This window comes from Oncorhynchus masou, chromosome 23, assembly GCF_036934945.1.
Source record: "Oncorhynchus masou masou isolate Uvic2021 chromosome 23, UVic_Omas_1.1, whole genome shotgun sequence".
Lineage (NCBI taxonomy): Eukaryota > Metazoa > Chordata > Actinopteri > Salmoniformes > Salmonidae > Oncorhynchus > Oncorhynchus masou.
The window spans coordinates 53548774-53561927 of record NC_088234.1 but is presented as its reverse complement, the minus strand read 5'-3'; the positions used below and the strand labels follow the sequence as shown (position 1 = coordinate 53561927).

General features: G+C 39.5%; 1 protein-coding gene across 1 annotated transcript; it reads left to right on the top strand.

The window, feature by feature from the left end:
• The first annotated feature begins 6081 nt into the window (after positions 1-6081).
• LOC135511047 (serine/threonine-protein phosphatase 2A 55 kDa regulatory subunit B delta isoform) lies at positions 6082-10936 on the top strand. Its single transcript, XM_064932520.1, has 10 exons — positions 6082-6252; positions 6403-6477; positions 7258-7355; positions 7523-7688; positions 7766-7878; positions 7995-8172; positions 8407-8571; positions 8703-8872; positions 9019-9110; positions 9249-10936. The coding sequence occupies exons 1-10, from the start codon at positions 6246-6248 to the stop codon at positions 9526-9528; spliced, it is 1344 nt and encodes a 447-aa protein (XP_064788592.1). The 5' UTR covers positions 6082-6245; the 3' UTR covers positions 9529-10936.
• The last annotated feature ends 2218 nt before the right edge of the window (positions 10937-13154 follow it).

Genomic DNA, 13154 nt, shown 5'->3' with positions numbered 1-13154 from the left:
CCTGACACCCAGAAGTACTCTTTACATTTTGAATGCTTAGCAGGACAGGAAAATTGTTCAATTCACACACTTATTAAGACAACAGATGGTCATCCATTCTGCCTCTGATCTGGGGGAGTCACTAATCACAAACACATCTTTTGTAAATTATATCTGAGTGTTGGGAGTGTGCCCCTGGCTGTCCATACATTTTAAAAACAAGAAAATGGTTCTGCCTGCATTGCATGATTTATACTTTCACTTTTGATTATTAAGTATATTTTAGCAATTATGTTTACTCTTGATACTTAAGTATATTTAGAAAATTTCTTTTAAAGGTATCTATACATTTTACTCAAGTATGACAATTGGGTACTTTTTCCACCACTGATGACTATACAGTACCATTATAGAGCTTTACAAATGCCCTGTGTGTTATTTAAGAAAGCAAAAGAAGAGTAAATAAAGTAGCCACAAGTGCAGGTAATTATATACCCTACACATAATCTATGTAGCACTTGTGCAACTTTACTAATTGACCATGTTAGGTGTTGTTATATAATAAAGAAACAAAAAAAACAGAATATTATCTTATGAGCTGTTATATAGACCCATAGGGCTATTTAGTAGGTCTGCAGTGAGACAGTTTTGAAGGCCAGTTTTATTAACAAGCCAGACCAAGACCAAACCCTCAGGCCTCATATATCTCTCAGTTTCTCCTCTCTACTTGCAAGAGGAGAGGAGAAAAAACAACAACAGAGAAATAATGAGAAAAGCACAGAAGCCAAGCAAGAGTCAGTACTGAATAATTGATTGTGTTTGTCTTTTCTGTTGTGTGTGAAGACCGAGGGTTGGGCAGAGCTCATGCCCCTGAGCTGACCAGATAGGTCCAGTGGATTGTGTCTGAGACTGACCAGGGGAGAGGGGGAGGGGTGAGTGGAATGGAGGAATGAGGCGACAGCAAATCCAGAAGGTTTCATTTATCTCTGTGATACCGTATTGTGTGTTATATACGTGATTTTGAGTGTAGCTGCTCAAGTGACAAGAGGCTTCTTTACTGGGGCAAAACACACTGAATATCGTATACAGTAGCCTCCTCAAGTATACCGTTAGCCTCTCTCCACAGACATTTATACACACAATATCTAGCTTGAGATTTTGGTGGCTCATCAAAATAATATACTATAGCTCAATGTGGCTTAAAATGATGGTTAAACTATGCATGATACTGATATCACATGCTATTTTCTGATTGCACAACTGTATGGTTTGGTCAAAAAACAAAAGCATGCAATGATGCATGGTTGCATTAACAGATATTATAAACTGGGTGGTTCGAGCCCTGAATGCTGATTGCCTGACAGCTGTGATATATCAGACCGTATACCACGGGTATGACAAAACATGTATTTTTACCGCTGATCTAATTACATTGGTAACCAGTTTATAATAGCAAAAAGGCACCTCGGGGGGTTGTGGTATATGGCCAATATAAGAGCTGTATCCAGGCACTCCGTGTTGCATCGTGCATAAGAAAGTTGTTGTATATTGGCCATATACCACACCCCCTCGTGCCTTATTGCTTAAATATGAACACCTAAGTGGATCTTATCTTTATGTAGTCATATAATATGAAAAGATACTCACTGATGACTTTTATGAGTGAGACAAGGTTGTTGCTGAGGGGCCTAAGTGACCCTACACAGTACACGGTGTTCTAAGAGAGAAACAATGTCAATCACGGGAGGTTGGTGGTACCTTAATTGGGGAGGGCAGGCTCGTGGTAATGGTTGGAGCGGAATAGTATTAAATACATGTGTTTGATGACATTCCATTCGCTCTGTTCCAGCCATTGTTATGACCTGTCCTCCCCTCAGCAGCCTCCTGTGATGTCAGCATACCTTTATTGTGAGTGTGCCAGTAATGAGGCATATTTTTCTGGGGGAAATGAAAACTTCTCCTGAGGCACCATGTCTACTGAATGTGATCCTTGATAAAACAGGAGACTCACCAATCAATCTCTCTATGTGGCCCACAGCCAAAGAAAGCCACTGCACCAAATGTTTGCCTTGCGTCATAGTGACAAGTTAACATACAGGCAGCAGAGTAACCATCCACAAGCAGCCTCTAGCTGTCTTATAATGAATTCCCAAAGGGATGGGGAACTATCGAAGTCAGTGTTGTTACTGGAGGCTCGGAATAAAGTCAACAGATCTCCTTTAACCCACTGTTCCCCGGGCGCCGATGACGTTGATGTCGATTACGGCAGCCCCCCGCACCTCTCTGATTCAGAGGGGTTGGGTTAAATGCGGAAGACACATTTCAGTTGAATGCATTCAGTTGTGCAACTGACTAGGTATCCTCCTTTCCCTTTCCTTTCCCTTATACCTTACAGAGCATTTGCACACACACCCCATGCACACACTCACCCCATGTACACACACACACACACACACACACACACACACACACACACACACACACACACACACACACACACACACACACACACACACACACACAATAAAGGCTTAGGAAGGAGAAAACATAAAAAATACAATGCACACTGGTTATGTACACCAATTCAATAGAAAAATCACACCAACTATTATAGAAAAATCACAGTAAACATAATTTCTATGATGGTGTGAAATTGGGGCTTTTCAGTTAAGTAACTTCAAATTTGTGGAGATTTTTGACAGAGGAATTTAAATTCTAAGAACTTAGAATAATGTATCCAAATGTCGACTAGATGTCCCTTATGCACCATCTATCACACTAAGCAATACAGTGCTTTCAGAAAGTATTTACACCCCTTGACCTTATCCACATTTTGTTGTGTTATAGCCTGAATTTAAAATGGATTAAATTGGGATTTTGTGTCATTGGCCTACACACTTCCCCATAATAAACTACCCCACACTACCCCATAATGTCAATGTGGAATTATGTTTTAAAAATGTGTACAAATTAATTAAATATGAAAAGCTGAAATGGCTTGAGTCAGTAAGTATTCAACCTCTGTTATGGCAAGCCTAAATAGGTTCAGGAGTAAAAATGTGTGTAACAATTCACATAATAAGTTACATGGACTCACTTTGTGTGCAATAATAGTACTTAATATGATATTTGAATGACTACCTCATCTCTGTACAGAGGAGATTGGTGTCACCTTAATTGGGGAGAACGGGCTCATGTTAATGACTGGAGCGGGATCAGTGGAATGGTATCAAATACATCATACACATGGTTTCCAGGTGTTTGATGCCATTCCATTTGTGCCGTTCCAGCCATTATTACGAGCGATTCTCCCCTCAGCAGTCTCCACTGTGTCATGGAGTTGCCTGGGGGTAGGTTTGTGACCGTCATAAATACCTCTCCCCCCTTTTTCCTCTCTCTACCCTACTGATGTTACATTTGAAAACCCCTTAGTTAACATAGAGATTCTGGGAACATCAGAAGGCGGGGAGAAATGAACTATATTCTGGTAATCCGACCAATTGAACATATGCAGTGGTACTTAATGAATATGATGTCAGTTCGGTTGTCATCTGAGACATTCTCATCAATGATAAGATGACATAAACTCTACAGTGTAAAGTCTACACATCAGAGTTATCGGATTCACATGGAATTGTTGTTCAATTTAAATGTTTGAATATTAAATTATTTGTGATGGGATGAAATGAGATACTGTTCCCTTTGCCTTGATGACAGCTTTGCACACTCTGTATGTAATCAAGATATATTAGTGTTTATTTTTCATTCTTTAAAAAAAAATGTTTAAATCAATTTTAATTCCACTTTGTAAGACAACATATTCAAAAAGTCAAGGGATGTGAATACTTTCTGAAGGTCCTGTATCTCTTCAAAGTGTGACTCAAGTTACTAAAATGATCTGTTTTCATAGGCTTAAAGTACACTATATATATACACAAAAGTATGTGGACACCACTTCAAATAGTGGTCTCGGGTATTTCAGCCACACCCATCGCTAACAGGTGTATAAAATCAAGCACACCGCCATGCAATCTCCATAGACAAACACTGGCAGTAGAATGGCATTACAGAAGAGCTCAGTGACTTTCAACGTGGCACCATCATAGGATGCCACCTTTCTAATAAATCAGTTCGTAAAATGTCTGCCCTGCTAGAGCTGACCAGGTCAACTGTAAGTGCTGTTATTGTGAAGTGGAAATGTCTAGGAGAAACAATGTCTCAGCCATGAAGTGGTAGGCCACACAAGCTCACAGAACAGAACCATAGAGTGCTGAAGCAGGTAGCACTAAAAAATAGTTTGTCCTAAGTTGTAACACTCACTACCGAGTTCCAAACTGTCTCTGGAAGCAACGTCAGCAGGGTTTCTATGGCCGAGAAGCTGCACACAAGCCTAAGATCACCAAGCGCAATGCCAAGCGTCGTCTGGAATGGTGTAAAGCTCGCTGCCAATGGACTCTGGAGCAGTGGAAAGTGTTCTCTGGAGTGATGAATCAAGCATCACCGTCTGATGGCCGAATCTGGGTTTGGCGGATGCCAGGAGCACAATTGCATAGTGCCAACTGTAAAGTTTGGTGGGGGAAGCGCAGGTGTCCACATACTTTTGGCCAGTGAAAATCTCATGTTTAAAAACTGATGATCTGGTCATTCATACCCAAATAATGTTGTTCACTCATCCGATATTTGAATTTTCGGCCATAGCATAAGTTAGATTTTGAAAAAATGCAAAAACCTGACCTCAAACTTGTGTCTGAAACAGACTGGGCGAGTTTGTTTTGCATGGCCTGGTTCCCCTGGTGGGTGGATATTTCACTTAAGGACCAGGCAATGGATTGGTCTAAAATGTACAAACTCCACACATCTGGGGCACCGGTTCATGCAAAACAAACTTGCCCAGTGTTTAAAAAATGCTAGCTATTTCCTCATAGAAGATGTTGTCATGTTTTTGGCCGAGACATCTCATTGGCTCATTAGCTGAGCTGGCAAATAAGCGGTTTACTTTCATGAATATTTTTATTGACCAGTGTTATGATACTGATGTATAGTTTATTGTTCACTGCTCGGCGACGCAATACACAATTACATTACTGATTGCTTGTCGCAACAGATGGTTTATTTACATAGCAGGTTGTGTATTAATGTGGCAGGTTAGGTGAATTAGTGTGGCAGGTTAGGAGAACTAAGGCAGCATGTTAGGTGTATTAGCATAGAAGGTTAGGAGAATGAGTTTAAGGTTAGGAAAATGGTTAGGCTTAGCTATAATGCTACGACGCGAAGTTTAGGTTTAGCTATAATGCCACTAGACGAAGCTTTAGGCCTACTCCATCTAGCCACAAAGGTAAAACTTAAACAAACCATCTGTGGCAACAAACCATCAGAATCATAATACCCCTTCAAAGTAGGATTATACATATGCAAATAAATTATGACTGGTCATTGGTCAGAATAATCCAAATCATATTGTGATGTCATGCTGTGGGCCAAAACTCCATCCCACCAGAACAGGCTATTAATTACAGGTGTATTTTTTTTTTCCAAAAGCTCTTACACTAAAGGGGCATTATCATATTTTTTTGGTACAATTTCAGTGTTATTTCAACCTCAATAGGATGGAAATATATATGTTTTTTAAACGGAAAATCTAGTTTTTGACTGCACTGACAGGTGCCATGTTGACACTGCCGGTGCAATACAGGTAACCACCAGGTGTCACAATAAACAAATAAAAAGTTGTTTCTTATAAACATTTTTATTTTTCCGGCAAATAATATATGGTACATTTCATGCACATTTCTTATATTTCATAATATTATTTCAACACACATTATTGTTCATCAAATTGGCTCTAACAGTAGTAGCCAGTCACTTTAATTTGCTTTACAGACTCTTTGAACAGGTAGGCTTCTTAGGTTACATTTACAATGCTTTAACTTGAACTTCAGTGATCAACATGAGGGGTGATGAGCCATTTTAATTGATCCAGTTTTTCTGTTGTCTCAATTAAGTTTTAAGGAGTAGGGCCAACTGACTCAAACACAGCTGGGTGATAGATAACTGAAAGATGCTTGGAAGCGTGTCGAAATGACGTCATTGGGTTATGCAATGTGCGCCATTTTGGATGGAAAAAATCACGGACGATTTCCGTGATCCCTGACTCCTCACTTTGCCTGTGAATGTTGACTATTTTTTTTGTACCTCACGCAAGTTGCATTGGTTGAATAAACAGTGCAATCCGTGTTCAGTAATAGCTAACTCTGCTAAATGAAACAATGGCAGGTAAGCTACTTATGTAGCCGGGAAAGGGTCCCAATACCACTTACTGCTGTGTGGCCTGAATGCAAGTTTTAAATTACACAGCATTTGACTCTAAATGGGTTGGTGAACTGACGCTAGCGAAGTAATGATTCCAATATTATTGTTATGCAGGAGTTGCCGGTGGAAATGATTTTCAGTGGTGTTTCTCACAAGTGAAAGGGGCGATAGATGAAGATGTTGCAGAAGGTGAGTACAGTAACGTTAGGTTAACGAATGAGTTAGCTAAACGTTAGCATTTGAGCTCAAATGTGATCAAAGATGTGATGCTGTTATCTTATTATTTCGCAAACTACGCCTTTGACTTACTGTCTTTCGCGAACAAAGTCATGACACTGTTCATGTATATGAGTACCACTGCTGGGCAATGCTGAGTTTGTTTTTCTTACTAGCTAACGTTAGCATGTTAGCTAGCTCCTCTTGCTTGCAAATCAAGTTGGCTAGCATTATTAGCAAGCTAACGTTATACACAAACAACTGTAACTTATGTCCCGCACATGTATGTAACAGTTATAATAATAATAATAATTATGCAGTCAGAGTACGTCTTATTACTGTCGTAAACTAGCGCGTCATCTTGCTAAGTATTCTAGCCAGTTATTTGTGGGAGATTTTGTCAGTGACGTTGAAGGTCTGCGTCGGCAATACGACAATTGAACGTTCTGATACAGTAAGGAGGAAGTCGGTGTGTTTGATTCATTCAAAGTCATAGTCATTTTTCTTGGGTTGACTGATAAATCAATTATTTTCAGGGAGGTAGAAATCCACACACTGCTCTGTCGGCTACTATGCATACCACAACCCATGAAAGTTGCACCAGGATTGTTTTTTATATATTGGTTTTGATGCTATGATTTACTAGGTGCTGTTATTTTGTTGATGTGTATCTTTTTGATTATAACAGCCCTTATACATTACACACAATACAATTCCAGAATCCAGCTTTAATGGGACATGTCCTCATTTCAGCTGATATCATCTCAACGGTTGAATTCAACCACTCTGGAGAGTTGCTAGCAACTGGAGACAAGGGAGGCAGAGTTGTCATATTTCAACATGAACAGGAGGTGCATTTTATAATTACCAGCTAAATGTATTTTCATGAACAATGACATTTTTGGAGTTAGATATGATAGGTTGTAATGGAAAGAAAGGCACTGGATTAAATTCTAAACATAATACATGCTTAATATCCAAGTTTGTCACACAGTGCATATCTGCTTTTCTTTTTCAGTGTAAAAATCGACCAAACCTGCGAGGGGAATACAATGTTTATAGCACTTTTCAGAGTCACGAACCTGAATTTGACTACTTGAAAAGTTTAGAAATTGAGGAAAAAATTAACAAAATAAGATGGTTACCCCAACAAAACTCGGCTCACTTTCTACTCTCAACAAATGGTAAGAACATTTTGCTTTAACCTACTAACCTTTTTGTTAAGTTCTCTTCACCCTCAACATATATTTTTTTTGTACAGATAAAACTATCAAATTGTGGAAAATCGGTGAACGAGACAAGCGGGCTGAGGGTTACAACTTGAAAGACGAAGACGGACGTCTCAGGGATCCCTTTAGAATTACTTCCCTACGGGTTGGTTTAAAGTTGCTTTACCTTTTAAGATTTCAACCGACACTGTGCAAGAAAAAAAAACAGTCTATGCATGCTTATAGCTTCCTCCCCTAAATAAATCTGTCCTGTGGTTACAGGTGCCAGTGCTGATGCCCATGGATCTCATGGTAGAAGCAAGTCCTCGTAGGGTGTTTGCCAACGCTCACACATATCATATTAATTCAATTTCTGTAAATAGCGATCATCAAACATACCTCTCCGCGGATGATCTAAGAATTAATCTATGGCACTTGGAAATCACAGACCGAAGTTTTAGTATCCTCTTCTGAAAACGTATCAGTCCTCATCCTCATGACTTTTAAATGCAAATGTTTGCTTCATCCAAACCTTCCTCTATTAGTGTATATAGTTCTCAATTTCAGTTTAGTTTTTTTCTTATTGGTCCTGTGCAGTTGTAAGTCAAACAAATACATGTGTGAACATGTTTGACCACATCGGTATGAGCCTTTAGACCTATTTCAGTTAATTTCCTTAACAGTGTCTTCTCAGACATTGTAGACATCAAGCCTGCCAACATGGAGGAACTGACAGAGGTGATCACAGCGGCTGAGTGCCATCCAAACCAATGCAATGTATTTGTGTACAGCAGTAGCAAAGGCACCATACGCCTCTGTGACATGCGAACAGCAGCACTCTGCGATAGCCACACCAAGTGTGAGTACTCATAGAGCCTAGTTCTCTGCATTCTAAATTATGTTCATTCACAGATAAATTAGTTTTAAATTCATCTATTTTCAGGGGTTTTGTCTGTCATTTTGAATATCTCTCCATGTTTGTGATTGCAGTCTTTGAGGAGCCTGAGGATCCAAGCAGCAGGTCATTTTTCTCTGAGATCATCTCGTCCATCTCTGATGTGAAGTTCAGTCACAGCGGGCGCTACATGATGACACGGGACTACCTCTCCGTCAAGGTGTGGGACCTCAACATGGAGAACAGGCCAGTCGAGACATATCAGGTACCTGCCTTGCTCTGCCTAGTGATAACACTACCAACAATGGCATAATTTTCAGTGTGGTCCACAATTGTCCAGTTAGGTGTATGGAAATAGTTGGATAGATGCAATTATTTTCCAAATACACTAATCAACATTCTCCCACTCAGGTTCATGAATACCTTCGGAGCAAGCTTTGCTCGTTATATGAAAATGATTGCATCTTCGACAAGTTTGAGTGCTGCTGGAACGGTAGCGACAGGTAAGAAACTCTAGCACTTTCTCTGTTTAAGGCAATCTGCACCTACAATGTTCTTTGGACAAATTATCTGCCAGTATGTAAGTTTAAGGAGTATCTTTGGAGAATTATAAATTACCCACTGTTTCCTTCCTTTCTCAGTGCCATCATGACCGGCTCCTACAACAACTTTTTCCGTATGTTTGACCGCAACACCAGGAAGGACATCACACTGGAGGCCTCTAGGGAGAGCAGCAAACCGCGGGCTACACTCAAACCCCGCAAAGTCTCCACCGGTGGCAAGAGGAAGAAAGACGAAATTAGCGTGGACAGCCTGGACTTCAACAAGAAGATCCTGCACACCGCCTGGCACCCCAAAGAAAACGTCATCGCTGTGGCGGCCACCAACAACCTGTACATATTCCAGGACAAGATCAACTAAAAAAAATAATTGGGCTCCATCCTGAGGACAAGGCTTTACTGTTCCTGCATAGTTAAGCCTAGTGGTTTATCTGTAACAGAAACAAACAGCCCTCTCGTCCTCCTGGTGAAGTTTAAAGCACTTGTCTCCTTTTTTTGTGGCAGGAGGTTGATTGGTCGGCCTGTTTTCTTTTGAGTCTGAGGTTGATTTAGCCTTGGGTAAATCAGTGCCAGGGCCAAGATCGGAACCTGAGAGCCCACCTTGTGTTGAATCAATAGAACGGCACTCATAAGAGGTCAAACTCTTGAACATTGGTGTTTGTGTTGACATTTTCAGCCTTCATTTCATAATCTTAACAACCAAACTATGGAAAGCCCTGAAGATGACCTCTTGTCATTTTTGTAACACCCTCATTAAGATTTTTTTGGCCTTTCTGAAACATGGATATTTCATGGGTTATAGGCCTACCTGTTAACATTCCCCATTGACCATGCATTCAGGCTAAAGCACTTGCAACATGTTGTGAATTTGGAAAGTGGACTTCTTCTGTTCTCCACCCACGCCCTCCTATCCAAAATTGATCCCCCAAACATGGTAACGTTATATCACAGACGGTATCTATTCAAATACACCTTTATGGTGTCATCCACTTAATAAAAGTAAATAGAACTACATATGTGTTTTAGAATTTAAATCATGTTTATAGTTGCTTTGCATGTTTTTATGTTGTAGTTAGGTGGAAAAAATGTAAAGTCGCACCAGTCTTTTGAGTAGTTCTTTCAAGCTATCTCTAAAATAACTACTCTTAAGTTTCAGAATCACCATTTGAGACTGACCATGTGCAAGTGTCAATATATGTATTTATGTGTTGCTCTCATTTAAGATACAGGCTGGAAACTTAATGTGAAGAGACGCAAGACAAAGGGAATCTGCAGCCTTAATACCTACGTCTATCAATGACAGCTACCGGTTATGTCCCCAAATGTTTTACAAACCTTATGTGCATTATTTTTTTATTCTATTTTATAGATTTATGTCTCATATTACTGCTGCTATTTGTGGCTGTCTGTGAAACCAAGGTATATAATAGTCAGAGTACTGCACACCATACAGATAGATCTAGTGATAGACAGAGTTCCTCCAAAACATGGAAAGTTCTTTGTGTAGTAAGAGAAGGAGATTCAGACAAACCTCTTCTTACATGTGCCCTTTAAATCATTCATTGGTATGCCACTAAAGTCAAAACTGCATACTTTGTTTTCCAAGTTATATCAATGCAAAAATGAAGGTTGAATAGACCTGTACTGATTTTAAAAACAGGAACATCGGTAACAAAGCCTTTCTCTTTTTAATCATTCTGAACATGGTGGCAGTGTATTCACTTGTTTGATTATGTTGACCAAAGTTAAATAAAATCTAATTGTGTTCATCTGCTTTATGCCTCCATTACTTTAAATGGGTGAGAATAGTCCTGGAGCTATAGTTGAAGTCGGAAGTTTACATACACTTAGGTTGGAGTCATAAACTCGTTTTTCAACTACTCCACAAATTTCTTGTCGCTTAGGACATCTACTTTGTGCATAACACAAGTAATTTTTCCAATTGTTTACAGATTATTTCACTTGTAATTCACTGTATCACAATTACAGTGAGTCAGAACTTTACATACACTAAGTTGACTGCCTTTAAACAGCTTGGAAAATACCAGGAAATTATGTCATGGCTTTAGAAGCTTCTGATAGGCTAATTGACATAATTTGAGTCAATTGGAGGTGTACCTGTGGATGTATTTCAAGGCCAACCTTCAAACTCAGTGCCTCTTTGCTTGACATCATGGGAAAATCAAAAGAAATCAGCCAAGACCTCAGAAAAAAATTGTAGACCGCCACAAGTCTGGTTCATTCTTGGAAGTCATTTCCAAAGATCTGAAGGTACCACGTTAATCTGGTACGCAAGTATAAACACCATGGGACCACGCAGCAATCATACCGCTCAGGAAGGAGATGCGTTCTGTCTCCTAGAGATGAACGTACTGTGGTGCGAAAAGTGCAAATCAATCCCAGAACAACAGCAAAGGACCTTGTGAAAATGCTGGAGGAAACAGGTACAAAAGTATCTATATCCACAGTAAAACTAGTCCAGTATCGACATAACCTGAAAGGCCGCTCAGCAAGGAAGAAGCCACTGCTCCAAAACCGCCATAAAAAAGCCAGACGACAGTTTGCAACTGCACATGGGGACAAAGATCGTACTTCTTGGAGATATGTCCTCTGGTCTGATGAAACAAAAATAGAACAGTTTGGCCATAATGACCATCATTATGTTTGGAGGATAAAGGGGAGGCTTGCAAGCCGAGGAACACCATCCCAACCGTGAAGCACGGGGGTGGCAGTATCATGTTGTGGGGGTGCTTTGCTGCAGGAGGGTCAGGTGCACTTCACAAAATAGATGGCATCATGCAGAAAGAAAATTACGTGGATACATTGAAGCAACATCTCAAGACATCAGTCAGGAAGTTAAAGCTTGGACATAAATGGGTCTTCCAAATGGACAATGACCCCAAGCATACTTCCAAGTTGTGGCAAAATGGCTTAAGGACAACAAAGTCAAAGGCATTGGAGTGGCCATCACAAAGCCCTGTGCAGAACTGAAAAAGCACGTGCGAGCAAGGAGGCCTAAAAACCTGACTCAGTTACACCAGGAAGAATGGGCCAAAATTCACCAAACTTATTGTGGGAAGCATGTTTAAGGCTACCTGAAACGTTTGACCCAAGTTAATCAATTTAAAGGCAATGCTACCAAATACTAATTGAGTGTATGTTAACTTCTGACCCACTGAAAGAAATAAAAGCTGAAATAAATACTCTATACTATTATCCTGACATTTCACATTCTTAAAATAAAGTGGTGGTCCTAACTGACCTAAAACAGGGAATGTTTACTAGGATTAAAATGTCAGGAATTGTGAAAAACTGAGTTTAAATGTATTTGTCTAAGGTGTATGTAAACGTCCGACTTCAACTGTAGATGTATATTCAGTAAATTGCAGAAAACAGAGAAAATTAGGGAATTAATTTGAGTGCTCAAAAAAATACAATTAAGTAGCAAAGATAGCTTATATGTCTTACTCATCATACAAAAATTGGAGACATCTTATTTCACAGTGATATTGACTTATTTGCCTTAAAACTGAATGGTAATTACATAACTTGGGACGCTTTGAAACAAGTGCCACTGCAGATGTGGTACCAGGTACTTCATTCTTCAGACTACCTGAAAGTACCACTTCTAAGCATATTACATACCAAATATAGTACCAGCTGTGACTGTAAAATAGTTACCAAATAAAAACATTGTTTTGTATTTGTAACATACTATAGCTATGAAAAACAAACAAAACATTTCATCATGATTATACTCAAATAGTTGCTACATTTATGGACATAATAGTAGACATGTTTTTATCTGATTGTCAATCACTGTGTACGTTCATCCACTCCACTAATTGCAGCATTCAAACAGTCAACTGTGCACCAGTCATTAAATGAATGGAAAGAGACAGTTGTTACAAAACACCAAAACATGTAATGACATCAGTGATTGTCATCAGGCCTTCACTCTTGTAGCCTGAATTAAATCATCTTGCT